Source organism: Caloenas nicobarica, chromosome 2, assembly GCF_036013445.1.
Source record: "Caloenas nicobarica isolate bCalNic1 chromosome 2, bCalNic1.hap1, whole genome shotgun sequence".
NCBI classification, from domain to species: Eukaryota; Metazoa; Chordata; class Aves; order Columbiformes; family Columbidae; genus Caloenas; species Caloenas nicobarica.
In genome coordinates this window covers 86,334,711-86,361,370 of record NC_088246.1, presented here as the reverse complement: position 1 = coordinate 86,361,370, position 26,660 = coordinate 86,334,711, and the positions used below count along the sequence as shown (strand labels likewise).

General features: G+C 37.6%; 1 protein-coding gene across 3 annotated transcripts in view; it reads right to left on the bottom strand.

Moving 5' to 3' along the window:
• Positions 1–26,660, bottom strand: part of RETREG1 (reticulophagy regulator 1) — a 70,348-nt gene that overhangs the window by 28,308 nt on the left and 15,380 nt on the right. Inside the window, exons 2-3 of one of the 3 annotated variants that reach the window (XM_065627325.1) lie at positions 26,246–26,352; positions 24,408–24,438 (exon numbers count right to left, since the gene is read on the bottom strand). In XM_065627325.1, the coding sequence (XP_065483397.1) occupies positions 24,408–24,438; positions 26,246–26,352 (138 nt within the window). Of the gene's footprint in view, positions 1–819; positions 976–4,497; positions 4,586–24,407; positions 24,439–26,245; positions 26,353–26,660 lie in introns of those variants that run through there. The other 2 variants (XM_065627328.1, XM_065627330.1) reach the window with 2 other exon arrangements.

Here is a 26,660-nt window from a genome sequence, read left to right as displayed (position 1 = left end):
CTCTGCACGTGAGAGAATTAGAGCTTGTGTTGGCCAACTGGAAGGTTTCCCGCAGGTCTGGCTCCAGACTATTTCATAGCTGCATGAGACATAATGACCTTTCCAAGTACACTTGGGTGGAACAGCAGCAGGTGAGCAGAAGTACTGTATTGAACCAGGCCAAAGGGCTTTTGGCATCTCCTGCTGTGTCCAAAAGCACAGCCTAGGGAAAAACATATTGCTGCCTTCTCCAAATAGTCTTCTACACTCCAATTTGTGGCTCAAGGGTTTCCCAAACCAGCAGTGATGTCTATATTTTTAGCTCTGAGTGGATTTCCATCCTGTAATAGCATCTGTAACGTCTTGATGCAAGGAGTTCTGCAGCTTAAAAAAATACCCCAAACAACCAATCACCCAATTTTGTTTGCTCTGGTCCAGCCACTTAACTGGTTTCTAAGAAGCTTTATAATGGAACAGGTAGATGAGAGTTCTCTCTCTTCAGCTTTTCACAGCTATCTATCATTTTTACAGCCCATTATCATATTCTTTTTAATGGGTCTGCAGAATTGAAAGGCAGACCTGCCTAGAAAAAAAGCTCACCTGGTATTAGAATTGCTAAAAATCAGTTCTAAACTTTTTCAATGTGGAAAACTCAAAGCAACTAGAAATGACAGAACTGCAGAAGGAAAAGTTCATATACCCTACCCATGCTATTCTTCAGGGAAGTTCTTACTTCCTTGCTTAGTTGCAGCTAATGTTACATCTTTCTCAACGGCAGTGGACTTTGGTCAGTCCTCTATGTCCTTGTATGTTCCCTTCTTGCCATCTCCAAGGCCTCACCTCATATGACTAATTCTGCTTTTCTCAGCAAACTCTTTGCTTGAGCTGCCATCTCCCAGCCTTGCTGCGTATCACTTCATCCAGCACTTTCTGAAATTTTGCTTCTCCTTGGCTCCGTTGGTTCCTCAACACAAGGGACAACCTCTGGCCCGATTACTTCTGGAAGGAATATAAAAACACTTGACTTTGTACTCAAAATGAAGAAGTTACTATTGATCACGTTTTGCTCTTTGTCAGCTCATTCAGCTTTAAAAGCCCTATTTTGCTCATTTGTTTCATGCACATAAGGGATTGCATGTCCTGAAACATCTTTGCTCTTCTTTTCAAAGGTAGGTGAGACTAGGAATGTACACCATTATTTCTGGTGAGGGCTTACTATTGATTTAAACATTTTGACCCTTTTTGTGAGTTGCTCCACATGCTGTGTTGGCCATCATTACCATGGTTTCAAACACAGCTTTCCAGAGTATATGGTCTTTATTTTATTTAGATAACTTTAAGAATCAATCCTCATTACTTCTGTTCATCTCCACTACCCCGTTCTTCAACTAAAGAGACCTTTCCTAGACTTTTCCAAAAACTTCCTTGATAGCTGCTTAGTAATGGCTCTCTTTACTGTCGGGTATTCAGATACCCCAAAAGATGTGCTGGCACACAGATCAGATGCCTGACTTATTGCTTGATTGGGGAATCTTACCAATTTTGCTCTTGCTGAGTAGAGATATGGACTGAGCATACATCATAATTATCAATTAAATGGCCTTCCCACTAAAGAGTATAGACATCTGCGTGAAATTTTCATTATATAGGCAGGTACCAAAGACCTCAGAGGAAGTCACCAGCAAGGGAAGAAAAATGAAAGCTACGTTCTTGCCAGAGACAAGGAAATAGCCTTACTGAGTAGCTACTGAGATGATCAGAAATCATGTCGGCGGCACTGTTTTACATACTCAGATAGCAAAGATGCTCAAGGGCTTTAGCAGGCGGGTGAAAGGCAGCATACTGTCCATGTGGAGTGTGAGGGGGATGGTCTGACATTGTGTGGTAGATGGTGTCCCCCACCCAGTCTGCAAGCTTTCAAAGATTTTAATTAGCCTGTGCTGTGCATTAGCTGGTCGACCAGCTCCAGAACTAGCCACAATCACTGCCGCCTTCTACATCTCTCCTCATCTAAAGGGAGAGTAAGATGCTGCTTTCAACATACGACTCCGTTCTAATTATTCAGCTATAAATGAGTCTCACTTCTAATAAAGCAAATGAAAAAAATAATAAACACCACAGTGTACACTTAAGGACATCCTAAAAAACCTCAACTGACTCATAGCAAAAAAAAAAAAAAAAAAAAAAAAAAAAAAAATCACACTCCAAATAGAAAGTCTAGTTTAGTTCATGCTTCCAGAAGGAAAGGAAAGGCTAGCATTTTATTTTTTGTAGCTGGTTTATGCTGATATTATTTTCAGCAAAAGCATGTGTTTAAAAATTACCGTCATTGTCACTGGTGTGTTTAGGATTAAAACTAATTTGAAATGCATGTTTCTGCTACTGAAAAAAATCATATTAGTAACATTCATGTAGTCCCCTGAAATGGAATATCCCCTCCTCCTCTTTTTCAATAGAGAAAAGTGAATATATTGGTCACATTATTGTGTGTGTGTGCAAGCATCTGTTTATGTATTTATAAGCACACACACATGAAAGTATACATTTTAATGTATTTCATCAATTTCGAAAATGCACGCTCGATTTTCCCATATTTTCAACATCCAAATGTGTTGAATGACACTTGTCCCAATTCTTTCTGACTTGGAATTGCAAATAATTATTATATTGAGATCTCTCCATACACTATTACATATACACAGGAGGCTTGTTTTAGGATAGAGGAAGCCTTTCATACAAGTGTAAATGAAAAATCAACAAGATAGACCTGCTGAACATGCTCAGTTCTTTGCTGGAGTATTATAGCAGGTATAACCTCAACCTGGTAAGCAGTGTGCTGAAAAAGCTTAAGACACCTATTACACATAAAACTTAGTTCTGTATTTATCTGTACCTAGGACTGTGAATGGCAAAAAAATAAATGATTACAAAAAAAAAAAAAAAACAACAAACTTTCAACAGCTGAAGACCAGCAAAAGCAAACAAAATAACTACTATGGAAAATTTTTCTTACTTCATGGAATCCTGCATATTATGCAGGACTGTTCTCTGTACCTGAATGAAATAACTAATTGTTAAAAAATGTTTAAATCACAAGCTGCATATTCAGGGGAAAAAGCAAAACCAAACACAAACAAACAACCTCCCTCAAAACAAAAACAAAAAAACCAAAAAAAAACCAAAAAACCAAAGCCCAAATGCAGCATTCCGGTCTGACATTAAAAAAAGTTATGCGACATTCAAAAAGCTGAACTAGATATTACGTGCAATAAATATTTATTCAGCAGAACAAAACACAAGAATATGTCTTTTTAAAGAATCATAAAAAATTGAGTATGAAAGCAACAGGACTATCACCAGATACCAAAATCTGATCTGTATCAGGTATGAATTGTCACTGTGAGGTATTAAGTGTTTTATCATAAAGCACGTGTACTAATGTGCCACGGTGCATGGGAGTATTTCTGAGTTTTCAAACAGGAGCAGAAAGAAGAGTTAAAAGAAGTAAGAGACACTTCAACTGCAGTTTAGAAAGCAAATGAGTACATTTTAGTCACATGAACACAGCAAATCTTCCTCTGGTACAAATATGACGGATCATGCTGGATTTGTGTGACAAACAGAGAAGAGCTGGAGACAGAGCAGCAGGACATCTTATCGCTAAGAGTAAAAATCTCAACTGCTCTGGGACTTTTTGGCCATGGGATATTGTCAAACCGCTATAAAAGAAACAGATTTTGGAGGGGAAAAAAATAGATAATTCATCACCTAGTAATGATCTGAGCAATTTCAGTTATAACTGAATATTTTTCCAAATTTTTCAAGAGACTCTTTACATACTGTTTCATGAAATTATTATATATTATATTATTTACTATACCACATTTCCTATTTACCCTAAGATCTACAAAGGTACATATGTAGCCGTTCATCTATAATCATGATCTGTAATTCAGTAAAGTCGCATTAAAATGCTTTTTTTTTTTCCTTCCTAAGCACACACGCTACTCAAGACTTTGAAACCTGCCCTCTACTTCTCTCTTTTGAGTTGTAGCAATCTGAGTCTGTTTCTTCACAGCATTGGCTTCTTCCCCCACTGAAAAGAGATGAACTATATGCAAGGCAAACCAAATAGCAAAATCCCTATGCAGTAAAATCATCTTGCATTGAACAAGTTGGTAAAAAGATAAAAAACCAGTTAAGAATGCATGAAGATTCGAAAACATTTTTCAAAAGTATTGATACAAAGAGTTAAAGTACAAAATTGACAAGTTTCTTGCGTTTTCTAAAATAGGTGTTAAACACAGCACAAAACAACACAAGACAGACTGCCAGCAAGCTACCAAGAAAAGGAGAATATTTAGAAGACAACTCTATAGGTCATTCCATTAAGAACATTAGAAGTCACTCAGTTACACAGAATCTCTACGATTATTAGGACACTCAGAGCCAGGTACTGACAATTCCTACGCCTAAAAGATTTTGCTGGTATGCTCACAGTTTGCTACGATGACCCACCCCCACTTAGACACTGCTATCATCTTCTGAAGAGGCGGATACGAGCCAGTTTTCCACCAGTCTTCTATTGCTCTGCAATGTAAGAAAACCTCACCAGAGAATGGTCAGTGCAATTGCAAGTCACATCTAGATCAAAGTCCAGGTCACCAGTCCTGAATTAGGCCTTACAGGCTTTGGGATGAATAACTGCAGGACTTCAAATACATTAAAATGGAAGCACAGCACATAGTCATACGTTATTAATAATTTTCATTGACATCAGCTCTATTCTTATGTCCCAGCTCAAAGAGTCAAAGTTCTTAATTAACATTCAGGATTGCTAGCCAAACATTCTCATACTAAACATAACTTCATCTTGCTTTCTTCAGGGCCACAGCCCTTTTCAATGCCTATATAATGAAAGTGAGACAGATTACCAAATTATACTGTCAACTTTTCTCATCAACTTACTCTCCAGTTCTTGGTTTACTGTGTGACAAGAGAGAATGTTTCTAGTGTTTAGTATGTATGATGGTAAAATTTCAATAATATTCTCCTCCTTTTAAAAAGGGCTTTTTTGTTAGAATTATTTTTATTCAGTCTCACTGTAGTAGATTGTGCAACTGTGACATAAAAAATATTAGATTGTCACTAATGTGACTCAGTTTCGAGGCCATATTTTTATCTGATGTAGCAATGGGTAACTTGTATGCTGTCACTACCTTGCAACTTCAACACATGTAACAGCATTTTAGCAAATATTAGCAAATCTCACACATTATGATGAAAGCAATGAAATGTAAATTTATATAAGCAAAGTTTAAAGTGTTTACAAACTAAAAGAGATCAGGGAAAATAATGCCAGAGTACATGCCATTTTATAAGGCACATACTTGTGTATGCAGAACAACCAGCTTGTTAAAAAAAAAAAAAAGTCAAAAATATAGGAATAGCTCACCACAGCTCTTGTTAGCATTTAATCTCATATTATACCTCTACCAGCTGGGAGGAGACACCAGACATATAACCTTGTTAAATGCTAACATCAAAACTTCAAGAAAATACTCCTGCATAATATCATAGGCAACAACATACAAGGGTAAGATCAGCAATAATGAGAAAAAGCAGCACAAAATCCATTATGCAAAGCAATGGCGTGCTTCATACAATAAAAATTCACAGACATACACAATTGCAGCTGGAAGGTACAGTTTATTCTGAGATGCACTGATGAAAACAAAACAAACTTCATCCTGGAGTGTCCAATTTCTTACCAGAGTTTCTCCGAAGTAAATACTTATCAAACCACAATCATTTTGTTCTTTTAAGATCCGTCCCTCTGTGAAATAACTGCAAATTTAAAGCTATGGAGGCCAATGGAACTCCACACAGCTCCACAGGAAACCCAAGGGGGCAGCCAAGACTGCAAAAAAGAACTCAACTCTCTCCCACAATCACACTTACCCCCAAAAACCCTACAGCATTGAATAGCTCTTGGGCTAATACAAGTCAAGAAAGGTTCAGACAAGGAATGATGATCAATGAAGACCTGCAGCTTAACCTGTTTGTCATCAAGGGCACAGGAAGATTTGTGGGTTAGAGGAATCCCCTGAACCAGCTAGGCAAGCGCTGCCAGAACACTCAGCCAGAAGTGCTGAGCACCCGATAACCTTCGCTCTGCCTTGAGGAGATGATAATACACATGACATTTTGCTGAGAGGCTGACAGCATGACTGGGAAGCTAAATTAACTTCAGTTCTCTAGACTTTTGCCTCAAAGTATAAAAGACATAAATTCTCCTTCCCCTCTTCCTTTACTAATAATCACTTACTAATTTCATGAGGTCATTTAGAACACATGTATAGAACACCTTGTTTTGCACAGCACAATAGCAGCTCCTGTCACTGTTAAAACTTCCTTTTCTCTCTTTTTTTATGGATGTCTAAAGATTTTTCAAGAAATCTTTTTGCTAAGCTGTAGAAAATACATTTCAATAGTACATTTTTATGCCAGAAGATTGAAAAATTGAGCTTCCAATTTAGAAGTTACTTATTTATACATGTATTCTATCTATATAAATCTGTAAAACGCATATTTTGTCCCAGCTTTTGCTGTTTCCTTCAGAATCTTGATCTCTGAGATACCTATGAGAAAGCATCCTTCACTTTGAAAAACCTTCTCTGCTCATATACAAATCACAGAATCATAGAGTATCTCAAGTTGGAAGGGACCCATAAGGATCACTGAGTCCAACTCTCTGGATGTTCCTACAGAGGACGGAAGTAGAAGGGTGAAAAAATAACACTTCAGACTTTTATTTTAGTCCAGTGAGGTGATTTTTTCTTATTAGAAAAAAAAAAATTAGAAAATATTCAGTGCACTTTAAACACATAATCTTTCAACTGCTTTTCAAGTATCCTGTATTTCTCTCCACTTCTTTTCAGTGACTGACAAAGAAAGCCCCAGAAGACTAATTTCCATATGCTAAAGTTAAACTTTACCAAAAAAAGCCTCTTTAGTATGTTTTTGATTACTGAATGATGAAGTAAATGTTTTCCAAGGTACATCTGGAAGGGTTTTGAGCAAAGCATTTGAAGGTTTAACAAAAAATTCTGTTTATGTGTCCCTTTCAGAAACTTCTTTATATTTCATTTATCATCAGATTAAGGCGTTTTCAGCTGAATTGCCACATTTTGAGACTTTGACAATAATACAAAATATCTAATTTAGCTAACAAGTTAGGACAGAAGTTGCCAAGCTGTGCATTCTAGGAGAATTGTCTGCTTATGGTGAACTCACAATACAACCAGTCCTGTTCCTGTACAGCCCTGACACAAGGACTTCATACAGTAATTGCTCAAACACATTTGGAGTCTTTGCTATTGATATGCAAGACAACAGTCTTACATGCTTTTGTCTCAGTTTGTCTTCTAAGAAAACCTATACTTGCACTCAGCTAAAAGTTCTTAAAAATATTCAGAACAATATTTTTTTAAAGATCAGATGTGTGAACCTCAGATATTACTGCTCTGATTGATTTTATTACTCTGATCTCATTCCTAAGTGCATAAAAGCAAGTTCTGAAGGTACACATTGACCTTGCAACTTCCATGGAATGTGGTGGTAGCAACAGACACTCTAAAATTGGGCAACAGCTATCTCATGTGACCTTGTGGGATGTCTCAGACTTTAATATTTATATACAATTTATTGTTAACATATACAAGTGCAGAAATAAATAGATGTATTTATTTCAGTCTTACTATGTCACTTAACTGAATAAAAAGTCAATGCTTGTAACGCTTTTAACAAGAACAGCAATCCTGGGTCAGGCAAATAATCACTGAACCCTGTGCCCTGTCTTCAACAGTTGCCAAAACTGAATACCTGGGGACATGTAAGCAACCGAGTAGGAACATGTGAAAAAATGTAATGACACCTCCCATAAAATACAATACAGCCTCCAACAATCTGCAACTCTGGGGGACCTGCAAAGCCAGAGGTGGTGATTTTTTTATTTAATAGCCTGCAAATAATTTTCTTCAAATAACTGTCCTGTAATTTATATTTTTAATCCATATATAGTTCTAACATCCACAACAATCCCGTGTCAAGGATTTCTAAAGCTTAATTACATCTTTTTATTTTTCCTCAGCCTACTGCCTGCTGTTTTGATGCCTCCTCATTCCAATAGCATGAGAAAGAAGGCATGTTCCTCATGGTATCTTAGAGACCTCTATTATATTTCCCCTTAATTACTCCTTTTCTCTTTTGAAATGTCCTACCACATTTACTTGTTCTTTACATGGAAATATTTCCATATAATCGCTCTAGTTTGTTGCTCTACTCTGGATTTTTTTCTCCTGTATCTTTTTCTGGGAGGCAGCAGATCAGAACCACACACACTATTCGAGATGTAGACATACAAAAAATTGTAAGCGTGGCACGTGGCTGTGCTTGCTTTTCCCTGTATGTCTTTTTTACTGGTACATAACAGGAGATTTAGTCTGTTGATCAGTGCTGGTTTTGTAAGACCACATCTTATTCATGAGTGGTTAGAGTCACCTTCTAACATTACTATTTTATATGTGAATTTAGGACTGGTATTCCTGCGTAACTTTACAGTTACTACACTGAATTTCATGTGCTATTTTACTGTGAAATAATCCTGTAAGGATCTTCTGAAATTCTTCACAGTTGGTCCTTGTCTTCATTTCTTTGAATAATTTGGTACTGTCAGCAGGCCTGGCCATCCCACTATTCACTGCCTTTTCAGGATCAGTTAGAATCATAGAATCATTTCATTTGGAAGAGACCCTCAGGATCATTGAGTCCAATAATAACCTAACTCTAGCACTAAACCATGTCCCTAAGAACCTCATCTAAATGCCTTTTAAACACCTCCAGGGATGGTGACTCCACCACTTCCCTGGGCAGCCTATTCCAATGCCCGATAACCCCTTCCACGGAGATTTTTTTCCTAATACCCCATCTAAACCTCCCCTGGCGCAACCTGAGGCCATTTCCTCTTGTCCTATCTCTTGCTACTTGGGACAAGACCAACACCCTCCAATGAGGGTACGAGTACATTTCTCAGAATGGTTCCAACACACACTGCTGCGGGACTCATTCTCCAACCTTCCATTAACATGAAGGCTAGCGATTTACTCTCACCACTGTTCCCTATATTCCATCTGGTTTTTTTATTCATGGGTGGATCTTCTCTCATATTCCAGAGTTACTTATTGCTTTTAGCTAATGCCTTTTGGAAACTCAGCTGGGCTACATCAATCTCTACTCAGCATTCTGTCACAGGCTTCTTATCTGAAATTTTTAATATATATTTTTAAAGAATGTTAGTGTTTTACTTTTAAAGTATTTACAAATATATTCCTATTATTTTCGTCTGGGTATTCTCTTAAGCAATTCTCTTTAAGCATTACCTCACACTATGAACTGACCTACAGTAATGTCAATGGCCACTGCTATGTCAGTGATCTACTAATTGTACTACCAATCCAAGCACTTGGTAAAAAAATGCTGAACTTTTACAAAATGATTAAGTCATTAAATATATTTCACACAACATCTCTTCTGCCAGTAAGAAAAATTAAAAGGAAAAAAAAAAGAGAGACTCAGGAAATGAATAGTATATGTTTGTTTCAAAACAGCTGAGCTGCTTTACTCAACTCTGTGTCGAAACACCTAAAAGAATATAATATGTTATGCTGCTGATAGGCTCACATGCTTCAACAAAACTGTGTGCCAGGACATTCCTTACTAAATTAGTGACTAATCAGATGCTGCGCTGGGAAACACACCCTCATGTGTTACAACAACCCAGGCATCTGCAACGTTAAAAAAAAAAATAAAAGGGGCACTACGACTACAGGTTCTCATGCCCCCTGTAAATAATTTCCATCCTGCGTTTTGTAATCTAATACTTGTATTTGGCAAACCAGACGCAATTAAAGGTCAAAACCCGGGTACTATATAAACTCTACTTACTCTGATCTTCCTCCTGACTAACATCGTTCTAAAGATTCCAAGCAAAGACGTCCTCTTCCTTACACAGCAATAACTAGTATATATTTACAAATACTTTATTCCAGTAATCCTGAATGCTTCTTGCTTCTTTTATCAAGATCTCAAATCAACTGAGACTGCCTGTTTCTTTTTCCTTTTTATTACCCTCAAATTTCCAATATGCTTTATAAATTGTTTAGAACGTGAAAACTTGTCAGGAATTGACTCAAATAGTATGTTAGGAGACCTGCAGATATTTTCACCTTGTGAAAAACAGCATTTTTACAAAACTGAAAATGTAGTATCTATATTTTTGCTGAATATAGAGGGCACATTGTGTATGGAAAAATGTGTAGCACTACAGAATTTACTCTTTGTTGTTCTTGTTGAGATACAACAATACAAAATATTATTTCAATCATTCAGTTTTTCAAGCCACATGTAACAATACAGAAAAGCAAGCTTCCTGTGCAGACAAAACAGACAGGGATTCAATGACCTGTGTCTCAGGTTCTGGAAACCTTGGCGTTGTCTAAAGAATGACCCAAAAGCTGGTCTCATGATGCTGAAATCAATGCTAAGGGACAACTGGCCCCAGAACCATTTCTGTACACCATGTGTATGTATTCTCACAATCAGATTTATGCTGATTTGTGTGGCAAGAAAAATTCTGTGACTGACAACAACTGTGACAAGTGACCACCGAAACAGGGAGACCAATGTCTCTGATAAATATGCCTATAATAGGTTTGGGTATTTTATTCAGTACTCATTTTTGTGGGGAATAAAGCCTATTTTTCTCCCCAAAATAATAAAATAACAAAAGCAGCATTTTTTCCAACAGGAAACAGATTATACGGACCAATATTAAGAGTGGGAAAAGCTATTTGTATTTGGCAACAGAAAAACATCTTTTAACTTTTTTGGTGTTTGGCATAAGCCATACCATTTGCTTTTCATGCAGTTTTTGGTGATAATATGAAAATAGAGAATATGGTTATGCTTGCTACCTGTTTTTATGGCTTTTTTTCCTAAATATGAATTGACTTTTATTTTAAAAAAACCAATTCCAAAAACGGAACAGTCCATTTTTTTCTTAACCTTAAAAGCAGTCTATTTAAAGTTACACTGGGGGCTCCCTGAATGCTATAGTTTATAAATACCCTTTAAGATGACAAGTCAAATGACTTCAGGATTGCGAGTTATCTCTCACAGTTGTTCAACTGTTAAAATGGAAAGTGGTAAGAATAGAATAAAAATACCCATGGTGAAAATGTTACATGTGCAATGGAATAAATATAGGGAACAGGACACATGAGCATTTTAACATTAATCTCCACTTAAATTTACTCTCTACCCTTTAAAAAAGGTCAGTTTTGTGAACTTCTCTCCTGATGAGCACCGTGAGGTCTGTCATTCTGTTCAAAGCTCCACAGCGATCAGATGCTTTTTTCCACTACTCATGATCTGTTGGTACTTGTTGCAATGATATTCTGCTGGTTTAGGCATTAATAACAATTTGATGCAACTCCTCTAGTTATATAATAAAGAACATTTTAAAATACACAAAAAAGGCAAAAGAATACGAGCATTACATTTGCAAACAGAACAAATCTCTGGTGTAGACAAAGATGTCGAACCCCTCTGTGGCAATCAGAGAGGCTGTTCCTGAACCAGGCAGTAGTTCAAATGTATTGTATGGTATAAGTCTACAATGAGTTACAAAAACGATGTTTTGACTGTATTTGAGATTTCCTCTTTTAACAGGGTTGGTACCTTGGTACTCGAAAAAACCACCAAAACAACAAACAAAAAATGACCAACCCAACTATCGGTTGGTAACCAATTCAAAGGTACAACAGTATGCAGCTAAGGTCCACCTGCCTAGAAAAATGGCTGATCTGTTTTACTACGTCTGCCTAAGTTCTTTGAAATCTTTTAAATAGAATAGAGACTTGCTACCTCTGAGAGTTGCCCTTAAAAAAGGATATTCTTCAGAAGGAACTGATTTTTTCAGTTTGCACTGTCTGCAAAGCCTTGGAACACAGCACCTCAACTTGAAAATAAGGAATTAGATTGCACTCCAAGCAGTAACCTAGCGTTAGTTTTAGTGTACTGATATGCAGCTACATCTACATAGTCACAACTACAAATTGTGAGACATTTGGTGTCGACTCCCATCATAAATTAGAAATTCCAGAGTACTGAATACGTTTTAAAAATGTTCATAACTGGAGTCCGAGCTCAATATGTGAGTTGAAGTACACCTGCCTAAGAACGAACATTACTTTTGGGCTGACATTTTATAAGAGTATTTCCAAACCTCTTGGATCCTTCAGCTGGAAGGATATTTATCTAGGATATGAGGGGTCTTTGTCACTTTCCCCCACATACACTTCATTCCAAGTTTCACTTTCTTATGGAGGAAATACCTGTCAATCACATCCTTGGACAGGTTTTCTTATAATGCTATTTAGGCCAGCAGCCCAAATAAGAGTGCACCCTTCTACACCCTGCCTCTGAAGCATGCCATTTTTAAGAAACAATTTGTAAATATAAACAAGTCAAAAAAAAAAGAAACAAAGCAAGGGCTTTATACTGCAAGTGCATTAGTACTGTTAGGGAATAGACTGCCTTAAAACTTCCCTAACAATACTCAGAATTGACAGCAATATATGAAGTGTGCTTGTCGGCAGCTGATAATTTCTGAGCAACTTTGAAAAACAAATAGGGAAATAATAACAGATGCTATGGTTAGCAAGCAGAATTCAGTATTTCTGAGAAAGCTGATCTGCTCAAAAGTGGTCAGAGAACAACATTTTCTTAGATTCAGGAGGTACTCGGGTATTGTCCCTTTTCTTTCAGTTCATTTGACACTCTCTGTAGAGGGTCTTGCGTCCCCCAACAAGCAAAGATTAATTGCTTCAAGAGGGATCCCTGAAGACAGACAGAAAAAGTGATCTGAGACGAGTGGTACCAGCACAATTCCTCTGCAGTTTTTCAGATACAGTTTTACTACAGACATGTTCACAGGCTTACAAAATCAACCCACAAATACGGGATAGATTAATAATTTAAGACAAGCTTGTAGCTTTCATTGTATGTCCAAAGTGAGGCCCACAATTCAACACAGAAGAGAGTATGTTTTGTTTTCCCTGTAATTAATCTTTTAAAGCTTTATCTCTGCTGCTGAAAAATACTGGTGCCAATATTGCTATATCAGTAAGAAACATGAAAATATTAAAAAGTGAAGGACACCTCCAAACTTCTCTGCTGAAAGCTGAGAGAACTTGGCAAATGGCAGGCAACTGCACTGTACAAATCAGCAAATTCAAATGCAGCACCTGCCATACTTGCTCTTGTCTAAGAAGAGTAGATCTAAGCACTTGTTATTGAGGTGGTGCAAAGCTGAGAAAGAGACAAGTGGCATAGGAGAGCTCCAGAGCAACATTCACCATTTTGGTGATTTTCTTTTCCTGCATCTCTGGTTCGTTTCTCCACCCACCTCCTCAACACAATTTTCTGTATTTGCTTTATCACTTTCCAGTCAACTCCCATCAGCCTCCAGGAGTTGTTTTATTTTCTTAGTGCTGGAAACAAGCTGAACTAAAAAAAACCACCACACCTGAAATTCTACATATCTTGTACTTAATGTACAAATGTACATTTTATCATTACAATAAACATAGCAATTAAAAAAAAAAAAAAAGTGAGACAGCCTAGATGATGGTAGGCAGCAGTGGGGAGGTCACATTTTTTCCCCAGTGATGATAATATAATACGGGTATTACGTGACATGCCAGTGAGCATGAACACAGAGCTATCAGAACTGGGTCAGCTCAGAATTAGCGGTTTTTAATGTTCACAACGAACAAATCCACCTGGCTGCGCTCACAGACACAGAACTGCATTTTTGATACAGCAGATCCAGAAGCAAAACTCTCATGAATAATTGAATGGTGGCTGCAGCTCCATGCTTCAAACAATTAAACACGGAATAGAGCTGGCTTTACTATACATTGAAAATTGCTGAAGAAAAACTGCCTTATGTTTAAATAACAAAGATAAACACTGCGTTTCCATTCTCCCATCATTACTGAGCTAGCATTTTTCAACTGAGTGTAACAGTTAATTTTTACCAGTGAGTAACAAAGGAAATTAATTACTGAGTCACTTTTGCACAGGATGCAGCACAGCCTGCAGTTTGCAAAGACTGCATTTATGTTGGGTAGTTGTTTCACACATTTAATCATGGATGCAATGACTTCACTTGAATGAAAGCATTTCAAATCTAGTTTATTTAAGCATAGCAAAAATACACATCTCATTGTGCTGATGCCCAGATGACCTGCTTTCCAACATGGAGGCAAAAGGGCAAAATGGTAGGATAAGAATTTTCAGAAACCTCCATATGAGGTTCCATGAAATTACTCCTCCTGACTTATTCAACAAATAGTATTGGTTTATGCCTGAGAAGATACACACAGAATGCTAAAAAAAAGCTTTCAAACAATATACTTAGAAATTATTACTGAAATGTCCTGTCTGCAAGAGATTAGTGAGACCAAAAAACTACTGTCAAATCAGACTATGTAAGGTGTTCTTCTGCATGGTGAAATTTTAACTAAAGATTTGTATAAAACCACTTCTGCTACCAGAAGAACAGAAGGAAAAAAATTTCCCTAGAGGTAAACAGAAGCAATCTCCTGAATTATTCCCTAGTATCTCAGTGCTGAAAAACCAAAATATACTGTAACATGTTGATCTTACAGAGCTCTCTAAATAGAATTAAAAGTTTAAAATAATCTTGATAATTTTGACTACTAGCCAATGGGTTCGAAAACATTATCAGAAGAAAGGAGAGGATTGTGGAACAAATAAAGAGAACAATACATTTCTAAAGGAATTATAGTTTATGAAGCTAAAACTAGAAAAAATAGGGCTAATCAAGCAACCTCAGATCAACTGCTCTTGCTTGGATACTCAGAGAGATACTGACCAAATTAATAACACAGCTGAGAAGCTGTTTAAAGCAGTCAACAAGGATTATTCAGTATCCAAATAAGTAAAAAAGAAGGCATACTTCTTCAAAAAAAGTACATAGCCTGTCCTAAAGAAAAGATAGAAGCATATATCTCAACCGTTGCAACGCTTTTGAAAATTTCCTATATGACACTTAAAAGCAAACTGCAAAAACACGGCTTACATGCAATCCCTATAAGAAAACTTCACATTTAATTGAAAAGCCATACCAAAGGGTCAGTATTAGAAGTGTCTTGTTATATGAGATTGATGGGTCCTTAACATTTTAATTCGGTATCCGCACTAATCCTTCAGATGAGTCAGTGGCAATACCCTGGGAGGAGTGGCAGACACTGTAGCGGACAGAATCAGTGTTCAAAGGGGAGCTCAACATGTAAAATTGCTTGAAAAAAAATTTACCAGCCAAACTCATGAGGAAAATACTATATTTGACAAGCCAAATGCATGAATGCAAAATGGGAAATTATTTACTGAACAAACAGTGTAGTAAAAAAGGAGAATGTTCCCAACAGAACAGAAGCTACTTGAGTCACAGAATCACAGAATGTTAGGGATTGGAAGGGACCTCGAAAGATCATCTAGTCCAATCCTACTGCCAGAGCAGGAACACCTAGGTGAGGTTACACAGGAAGGAGTCATTTGTATTAGTCTTAGAAAAAAGAAAAATACATGCCTAGGATGCATTTACAAGACATTTATGGTATACAGCAAAATTCATCTCTCTTTTACTCGATACTGATAAGGCCTCAGTTTGGGCATCAAGCTAGGAGCAATACAGATGCTCAAACATGAATGATCAAAGTTTCTGAAAACATAACTTGTGACTCAGCAAAGATTAAATTGATGGAATATATCCTTGTTAGAAGAAGTTAAAGCAGCCCCAGTAAATTTCTGCTAGTCCTTTGTTTCTGCCCTTACTTGCTCAGAAGTTGCTCTTTTCTTGCAGCCATGAGAATGTTTAGCCTTTATTTTTAACTAATAGAGGCAGAAGGAAATAAGGCTTACAGAAAGAGGAACACGATGTTTGTTTGGTAGTAGTAAGGAGGCTGGACAATTCCAACATTTTCTACTCATGTCTTCCATGCACTCTCCATAATGAAAGGTCAAGTTGACCTCCTGGAGGTGCAGAAGAAAATGCTTTGTGACGGCTAAGGCAGAGTCACGTTACAGCCAAATTGCTAGAGAACCACGGGAAGTGGGCCTGACTTGAAAGGTTTGCAAACCATTCTCTATGCAAGAAGAAACTGGTTATATGCAGCACACGTTATTTCTGGCATACATAAGCAAAACCAACCAAACAAAAAAAACCCCACAAGCCAAAGAAACCAACTATTTCTACCAGGGAGATACATAACACCTACAAAGGCTGTGCCGTCTCCTTCAAACAAACAAACAAAACAACCAACCAACCAAGGTGTGTAGGAAAATGTATTAAACAGTCTTCAGACATTAAGTGTAACTCTTTGGCCAAAGTTACAGCCTTTCTATTGAAGTATTACCATTTTCTGTTCCCGCAAGAAAATGAAAACACAAAGTTTTACCAGAATGCCAATTTTATCATTTATCAAATAAAAAAAAAAACCCTGAAGAACACACTAGTTGAGAAGTGAGCTAACGGTTTAGAAATAACTAGCAGGAATAATGTCACGCAATATATATATAAAAAAATAATACAAATGTCAACAAGTTTTTGCAATGTAGACAAATCTTTCTACAATCTGCAGGAGGTTTGAGCATTTATATATAACGTACCTTTGTGATTTGGAAAAAAAAAACCCCACCATGCATGTCACTAGTTATCTGAGTTGGGACAATGCATTATGTAAAACAAAGGATAATTACAATTTGATATCTGAACATTACATTGGTTACTGAATAAATAAAATATAGGTTTAAACTGCAAATAAAACTCAATTTCCATTTGCCAAAGCTACAGTTCTACAAGTATGTACTCAGTTTCTGCATGATTGCAACCACTACTTTATATTAAGAAGATTTGGGAAAATCATATTTTTAAGGAGAATTATTTGCAGAATGTTGTCTTGCTTTTATTCAGCCTTATATATATATATATTCCAGCACAAATTCATATAAAAATATGAGCGAAAATGAGCAGAACACTAGACGCCTTCAAATTACACTGAAACAACTGAAGGAGGAAATATTTGCACTCTGAAGCCTATTTTTATCTATTAGACTATTTTCTGCCCTCTGCCTTCCTGTAGGTCCACAGGAAGGTTTATTTTTTCCAGTCTGTTCCCAGATTTCGTGCTGTTGTGTACAGCCATGTGAAGAATGCATCTCCTCTGGATGACCAAACCAAGGCTCCGGGGCTGTGCAACAGAAACTGATGCTGACAGCCCCATGTTTCGGTACTGACTGGGCTGCATGCCTGGCCTTGACTTACATGAGCTTTGCTCCCATCTACGACATCAAGGAAATGGATTAACAAGCATAAACCAGAAACACTTCCATTACAACTGTGATTCTGTTTAGATTTCCTTATGGAAAAAGACTCTATTTCCTAATCCACTCATCTGCAAAGAGATCTCTTCACAACAACCTGAAGGGCAGGCAGATTTTTTTTTTGAGATACGATTAAGTGGCATATCCTTAAGGTCTCAAGAGTGATCTGAATACACAACCATACTGTGCCTGAGATTCATTTCAGAGAAACTGCTCGCATGCACACAGTTACAGAGGCAAATCAAGTCCTCATGCTTGTTTGCCAAGCCCTGCAGTTGTTGCTGCTGTGGAACAGTATTCCAGAATGTTGCTGCAAGAATCAGCTTCTTACTGTAACCACGAGCACCAGTCACTGGCACCCTTAAGACAAACAGGCCTTCAGATCAACAGGGAATAATGACACAAGGGTTGTAGTACATGTGTTTACTCAACTCACTACCCTATGCTTATTGTATATATTCAAAGGAAACAAAAAGTCACCATTAAGGTATAATGTACCTGACCAGCCTACAGGCATTTTGTTTAGGACAAGACGAATTGTGTTATATATCTCAAAGTACTTCACCTCTTTCTCCATCGATCACAAAATAAGAGTGCGCAGACTAAATCAGAAATCTTTACGCAAATGACTTGCACATTGTTTCAAGCCAACCCAGCAGGCAAAGCATATGTAAGTCAGAGGTATGTAAAGCTTCAGAGATCATAAATGAAGCATGGTAATTAGACGAAAGGGGGAATTGTGTCATTTATCTTTAGTGATAACGTTAAGAGTTTTTTTCCATTCCTGTCAGTAACATATTAGGAAGAATTTTGCACAGCTGCATTATTGAGTTATGATTAGATTCAAAAGATATCTTCTTCTTGGAAAAAAAAAAAAACCAAGAACCACATATTATGTGAAGTCTGCCAAGCTCTGAATGGTGCTAGTACACAATATTGTTCTTCAGAGTGCACTGACCATTGTAACATGCACAAATGCCTATGAGCTGGGCTGATGCAAGTTACAACCTGAATTTGAAGTTGATATGTCATGACTGGGATTTAGCATCTGCTGGCCCCATAATGGATGCAGTTCCCTACCAAGCAGTAACACTCTTTTCCCGGGAAGCAAGCAGCAACTTTGATGGCTCTGGGAGTCCACAAGTATTGCCACAGTAAACTCAAATGAAAGGAATCACTGGAGGAGAGTTCTGTTTAATCTCTTTATCAATGACCTGGATGAAGGGCTTGAGTGCACCCTTAGTAAGTTTGCAGATGACACCAAATTGGGTGGGAGTGTTGATCTGCTGGAGGGTAGGAAGGCCATACAGAGGGATCTGGACTGGCTGGATTGTTGGGCTGAGGCCAATTGTATGAGGTTCAACAAGGCCAAGTGCTGCATCCTGCACTTGGGTCACAACAACCCCAGGTAATGCTACAGACTCGGGGAAGAGTGGCTGGAAAGCTGCCTGGCAGAGAGGGATCTGGGGGTGTTGATTGACAGCTGGCTGAATATGAGCCAGCAGTGTGCCCAGGTGGCCAAAAAGGCCAACAGCATCCTGGCTTGTATCAGGAATAGTGTGGATGGCAGGACTAGAGAAGTGATTGTGCCACTGTACTGGGCTCTGGTGAGGCCACACCTTGAATATTGTGTCCAGTTTTGGGCCCCTCATCATAAGAAGGATATTGAAATACTAGAGAGAGTGCAGAGGAGGTGACGAAGCTGGTGAGGGGCCTGGAGCACAAGTCTTATGTGGAACACTTGAGGGAACTAGGGCTGTTCAGCCTGGAGAAAAGGAGGCTGAGGGGAGACCTTATCGCTGTCTACAACTACCTGAAAGGAGGTTGTAGCACGGAGGGTGTTGGTCTCTTCTCCCAAGTAGCAAGTGATAGGACAAGAGGAAATAACCTCAAGTTGTGCCAGGGGAGGTTTAGATTGAATATTAGGAAAAAATTGTTCACGGGAAGGATTGTCAGGCATTGGAACAGGCTGCCCAGGGAAGTGGTGGAGTCACCATCCCTGGAGGTGTTTAGACGAGGTTCTTAGGGACATAGTTTAGTGCTAGAGTTAGGTTAGGTTTTGGCTGGACTTGATCCTGAGGGTCTCTTCCAACTGAAATGATTCTGTGATTCTATGATTCTTAAATAAAAGCACAGGTCTTGTCACATAGACATATTTTACATGGGAGACAACCAGCTTTCACCACTTGAGTTATCACAGAATCACAGAATGTTAGGGATTGGAAGGGACCTCAAAAGATCATCTAGTCCAATCCCCCTGCCAGAGCAGGAACACCTAGATGAGGCTACACAGGAATGTGTCCAGGCGGATTTGGAATGTCTCCAGAGGAGACTCCACAAGCTCCCTGGGCAGTCTGTTCCTGTGTTCTGGCACCCTCACTGTGACAAGTTGATTCTCATATTTAAGTGGAACCTCCTGCATTCCAGTTTGCATGCATTACCCCTTGTCTTATCATTGGTTGTCACTGAGAAGAGCCTGGCTCCATCCTCATGACACTCACCCTTACGTATTTATAAACATTGATGAGGTCACCCCTCAGTCTCCTCTTCTGCAAACTAAAGAGCCCCAGCTCCCTCAGCCTTTCCTCATAAGGCAGATGCTCCACTCCCTTAATCATCTTCGTTGCCCTGCGCTGGACTCTCTGCAGCAGTTCCCTGTCCTTCTTGAACTGAGGGGCCCAGAACTGAACACAATATTCCAGATGCGGTCAAACCGGGGCAGAGTAGAGGGGGAGGAGAACCTCTCTTGACCTACTAACCACATCCCTTCTAGAGTTATGTAAATGAAAAAGAAGAGAGGCTACTCTTGCTTGAACAAGTCAATGGTGCTCAACGAAGATCAAGGAAGACAAAAAAGCAAGTGCAACAAATTAACAGTATCTTTACTGAAGGACTCTGATCTCTGATGCTTTGAATGTACGTGCTGCACAAAGAATGCATAATGCACACTAAATTTTTAAAAGAGTAATAATCAGTCATTCATCCTCCAACTACCACAAGCTTTAACTGCAAAAGAATAGTAGAAAGCATACCATCTCACTGCTAAAATTGTGTGATAGTGAGTGATTGATATTAATTTTCAAAAGCAGAATTACAGAACACAAAGGTAAGGCAGGAAACCAGTCTGTTCAGATAATTTGTTATTTTCTGACTGTATTTTTTTTTTTAATAAACTAAACAGTGTGTGGCAATGTTGTTGGGCACTAGAATTGGTCACTTATGCAGTTAAACCATTAAAACAGCTCTTGGCACAGTTTTGGTACATGCCAACTAGCACTTTCCTGAAGAATCCAAGGTAGTTTCCAAGTTGGTGCAGACCAGGAATCCTTCCAGCCTGCACATGGCCATTCCACATGGACCGTAAGGCAGCCAAATGCTACAGACACACTTGTTTTGGGCCTCAATGCCAGAGAATGGTCATGAACACATTTAATTTATTAGAACAGGCATTGCCCCTCATTCAGAGTACCACGATCTATCTTTTTTTTTTTCTCTGTTTGTTATTTAAGAGCATGTGATTCTCTCCTGAGTAGTGTTTTTTGTAAACAGAGAGTATGGGGATACACTTGACACAGCTTGATTATATAAGATAACATGAAAAGAGTTTTTCGTATCCAATCTTGAGTAAAATGAAAAGCAACCATGCACACAGACTCAATGTCTCATAGCAGTTCTTCTAATTTCAACCCCATTAACAGGCACATTTATATGTTAACATTCAGAAAAAAACCCACCACCCAAAACCACAAACACACACACAAAAAACCAAAACAAAAACAACAAAAAAACCCCAACAAAAACCAGAAAACAACTACCAAAACCCAGAAACCCACAAATATTCACCCACAGTGCTATCGTAAAGTCAAGTCTTAGTGCAAACTTACAGAAGTTCAAAAGGAAAGCTAGGGTACAACAGCTGAAATGACATTTATGCTAAATAACCTCTCTTAAAGCCACCTTAACACCAGAGGACTGTGAAGTGTCTAAAGCAACATCTATTTTTAGAGAAGGTATGCAAGCACCAGAGAACTGCAAACCGGTAAAGACTCTGTTCTGTGCAAACTGTCAGGTAATTAATAAAGGACACACATGCCTGATCCATGGCTGTAAAGGACATCACATCAAACCTTCTGTGCTTTCAAGAAGAGACTGGTCAACACCCTCAGACACATGCTGCGAACTGTGGGGTTGTCATATGCAGGGACAGGAGTTGGACTCAAAGATCCTTGTAGGTCCCTTCCAAATCAGGACATTTTGTGATTCAAAGAGTCAATCAGCTTGTAGATGAACACTGATAGCCATAAAAGTTCATCTGGATTTCTGAGACGAGTTTCAACAAGGTCTCTCATCAAATGCTCTTATGGAGACTAAGAAGTCATGGGATATGAGAGGAATTGTTCTGGTAAAGATGAAGACCAACTGGAAGGAATTGTAGAATTTTAACCAAGTATCAAGGGATTCGTTTGCAAAAAAGCAGATGAAACGTGAATAGATTCATATAGAAAAGAATCTTAAAGTCACATGGGCTTCAAGTTGACCTTCACTACTCAGGAACATAATCTTGAGAGGATTATCTATCCATGAAAACACAAATTCAGAGCTCAGTAGAGGTTAAAAAAGCCAATCAAGCACTGGTATTTATCTTGAGAAGAAGAGAAGGCATTCTTACAATAATGTATAGTCCTATGCCAATGTGTAGTCCAAGGTCTCACTGAATGCTGAGCACTGTTTCCAATTCTGTTCTCCTGACAAAAGGGATAACAGAGATGGAAGAAAAGTGCAGAAAAGCACAATGTAGGTATCAAAGCTACAGAAAACTTTTATTTTAGGGAACAATTAAGTAGTCATGGACTGAACAGGACAGGATAGTGGTTTATCAAGTCACAGGTTGTTGGAGTATATTAATAGAGAGTGATTGCTCGTTATTAGTTCCAACACACGCACAAAAAAAAAAAAGTAGAAAGGGATTAAGAAACTATTATATAGCAGTAAACAAACACAAGGCTGTGTTTACAAAACACACAGTTTAGCTATGGATATCTGCAATGAGACAAATTCATGGCACCTAAAACAGCTGGTGGGAGGGAAAAGAAAAAAAAAAAAAGACCACTTCTGGTATGTAGAAGTCCTTTTACTGGAAGCTGCTGGAGGCTAGGAAAGCACAGGAAGAGAAGTACCTCGCAAACTTGTCCTGCTTTTATCCAGTTCCTGCAGCCATGTTTGTCCTGGTTGGCCACCTTCAGAGAGCAGATACTGAGCTAGACAGACTTATGGAGTGACCTTGTGTTCTTACCATTGCAAATGATTTTACAGAGAGACATACAACACTTGTATTACACTACCCAGTAGCACAGGCTACAGTGAGCTCATCAAATTCTCTTTTCTGCTCTCCCTATAGGGCTTCCCACAGAACAGCGAGTCAAATACAAGATTCTTGACACCTGAAAACCTAAACCCAAGATATTTGTACTATTTATAGTCTTTTAATGAAGATCAACTGTTCTGGCTTTGGGATGTGATGAGCGAGCGAGTGAGATTAAAAAAATTGTCTTGGGCTGCAGAATTATTTTTTCATGGAAACAAAGTGCAGCTAAAAACCTATTTTTCCTTCCATTCCAGGAGCAATCTGTTTTTCTTTGCTCACCTCCTCTTTAATGTAAACAGACAGGTAAATTCAGATGTTAAAAACCAAAAATATAGTAAGCTTTATGTAAATTTATCTTACAAACAAAAGAATGAAACACAAGTCATGCTAAAATCTTTCAAGCACTGCCGGTCTACAGAGATACAATGAGTAGCACTAGCTGCGGTAAAAAACCAAACCAAAACCAACCCAAAACCAACCAAACAAAAACACTCCCAAAAAAAACAACCCATACATAAAAAACCCACTGCTCAGTTAATGAACTAACCTGTTACCAGTTCCATACGGTTCCACTTCAGGTGGAAAGCCTGAAGATAGTTCATACCTCTAGAAGTTTAGGAACGACTGCGCATCTGAACTGCTTTCTGTAACTGCCATTATATCAGTATCTATGCTATGTACAAACCACAAGTCTGCATCTTCTCTTTTCACCCTTGGCAACTTTGCGTTACTGTTTCTTCACTGTTAGGGTGTAATACAACAGTGTACTAACGGCTATTTCTAATGCAACAGTTTCTTTCAAATTACATCAGGTCCAGTACAATAATTCCCGGTGGTCTGTTTAAAAGAATAATGCTTTAAGTATACAAACCTTTATTCTGAAAATGGATTGTCTGTAAACCATTTAGAGACATTGTTTATATTGCAAACAAATTAAATCAATTATATACTCTACAGTAACAACATTATGTAAACATTTGCCTGTGAACTGAGACAGCTCAATGGCAAGTCAACAGACTTCACAATTATTAATTTCTATTCCTATGTATCTCAACTAATATTTATTTGAAATGACAATGATCACCTATCTGTGTTGGCTACTACAGAGATAAAGGGAAACCTCAGCAAGCTTACCCACTTCTAGACAGCACTAGTGTAATGATGTTCTGGAAGTAAGCTACCTTCTTAACCAACACAGCGTTTTTCCCTAATAACCAACGTCAAAGAAAACAACAATTCCCAGAAAACACAAAACCTGATAATCCCACTGTAAGAAACAGCATTTCTAAACGTATTTTGATATGTTACTGTATATTTGAATATAACTCAAATCAGAAAAAAATACACTTTCTACAAAGTTATTAACAATTATAACAAATGAACGAGTAGTAATAAACTTAGAAAATATGCTAAGATAAAAATAATCCAGGTCTACATTAATTAGAGGGAAAAGAGACATTTTTTAAAATTTCAGAGTAACTATAAAAAATATTATATAAAATAACCAATATATTAAAAATAATGTACTTACTTGCCAGTGATGGTCCTCCAAAGCTGCGCACCTGAAATTGTGGGAATGTAAGATGAAAAACAATACACTAAAACAAAACCAGTATTATTTTCTTCTTTATTCATAAGGAGTGTTCAAATTAGGGACAAAAAGAATAAGAAAGTCTCTGTAAGGGTTAAAACAGGAAGGGTATATTAACTTACAATAACAGTTCTTTAATTATTTTCTGTTAGCTTAACATACCAGTTAAAAATATAAATGCAAAAAAATCAGTATTAAATATTGATACATTTTCACATGTAAGGAGAAGATGACCAACAGAACTTCCACTTTACATCCCCAAACTGACAACCACTTTCTATATTCCTTATGAATCTGTAATAGTCTTGCCATCTAGTGGCTGGCTGGAAGTGTGAAGTAGCAACACAGAAGTGCTACACTGGGAAGAATTATTTTCTGCTTTATGGAGTGGCACTTAATTGATTTCAAGTCACTACTACAAGGTTTCTACAGTATTACTTCAAGAATCTGATTGTTCTTGAGCTCTGTGTACAATGCTATCAAAGGCAATAGTGAATTTTTTTAAAAAGTTAACTATACTAAAATAATCATCCTGTAAGCTGGGAAACATGGGTCTTCTTAGCCTCCTCTCTATAGTGAATGGTAAAATAACCACAGAGAAACAGGAGTGAAACAAATGGAAATGGGATGGTATTGCTACTCTCTTAGCTTGGTCAATATCTGTACTCTTGGATTTGGTCAATACAAAGACAGTAGTAATTACAGCTAACAGAAAACTTAGGTAAAACACTACCTTCCAACTAGTGAGGTGTAAGCATTAGTGGTGGTTTATACAGCAAAGAGCCTAAACATCAAATTCTGTTAAGCTTTTCAGGTTGGCCTCTGAGCTCACAACACTCAAGCAGGAAACAGAACGGTAATGAAAACTCTGGAGAAGGCAATGACATTAAATCATCCTTCAAAAAAGGTTGCAGATAACTGCCCTAACTTAGTAGAGAACAAAAGCCTGTGGCAGTCAGAAATGATGTGGTAGTACCTCAGAGAATAATATTATGCTTTTCCAACACCTATTTCCTGCTTTTGCGCTATGGACAGGTGATTTTTCAAACACTTTGCATGCAGATTCAACAAACAAATGGCAAAATGAAGACACTTTTTTAAAAAAAAAAAAATCTTCCTGACTGATGATGAGCATTTTGCCAAAGAATTTTCAAGATGGTAAAGAAGCAATTAAAACAAACAAACAAAACCCATCACACAACCAAAAACAAACAAACAAACAAAAAAGGAAAACAAAACACACAAACAGCCCAGCCAATAAACTCAAAATCCCATTCAAACTTAGTTGTATTCACATAAGACTTTATAGACACTGGAAACTAAACACTATTACATAAAGTAGGAAAAAAAAAAAAATACCGCTCACTTCTTATTTCAATTGTGCTAAGACAGGTACTTTCTCAATCTGCTTACAAAGCTGATCAATTTATATTGGGTCACCCAAACTTTCCAAGAATTATGCGATTAATGCCAGAAGAAGTAGAAATGTTTATGAAAACTTTGTATTTAGAAAATAATATATTTCTAGACCTAGCAGTTAAGAAAAAAGAATGACTGTTTACTGATACCAGTTATGCTAAAATAAATCTCCTAATAGTTTTTCTATAAAATACAGCAAAACTTCACTAAAAATAGTAATAGATCATCACAGACATATTATTTCTCTCTGAAATTAGCCAATACTTTTACAATAATCATAATGTTAAAGTGGATTTAGTAACAACATGCTCTGAATTGCAGGTGTTTCAGCAAGGAACTCTATCAATATATTGCCTTACCTTTTATCCTTGAGAATACCAAATCCTTTATTATCTGAAGGATGAGTATTCCAAGTATTATGAGAGAAGTCAGATGATACACTCTCCAAGGGGTCAGTGCAACAAACCTAGAATGTCAAGAAGTCATAAATGTTGGATACTTTTAAACTTATTGGAAGTATACGTAAACTGATAGCTACTATTAGTACTGAAAATAAAAGAACAAAAATAGACTGATTTTACAATAATTTAATTTACTTTCTTCCCACAACCTTTTCACAGGAAGCAAACACTGAGAGTTCCAAGCATGACAGTCTCATTTGAAGATGCAATCGCTAAACACACATTGAGTTTGTAGTAGATTTTTGTCCACACTTTTCTATACTTCCTCTGTGCTTAGATAAAACAAAATATTTTAATTACTGCATAAGACACA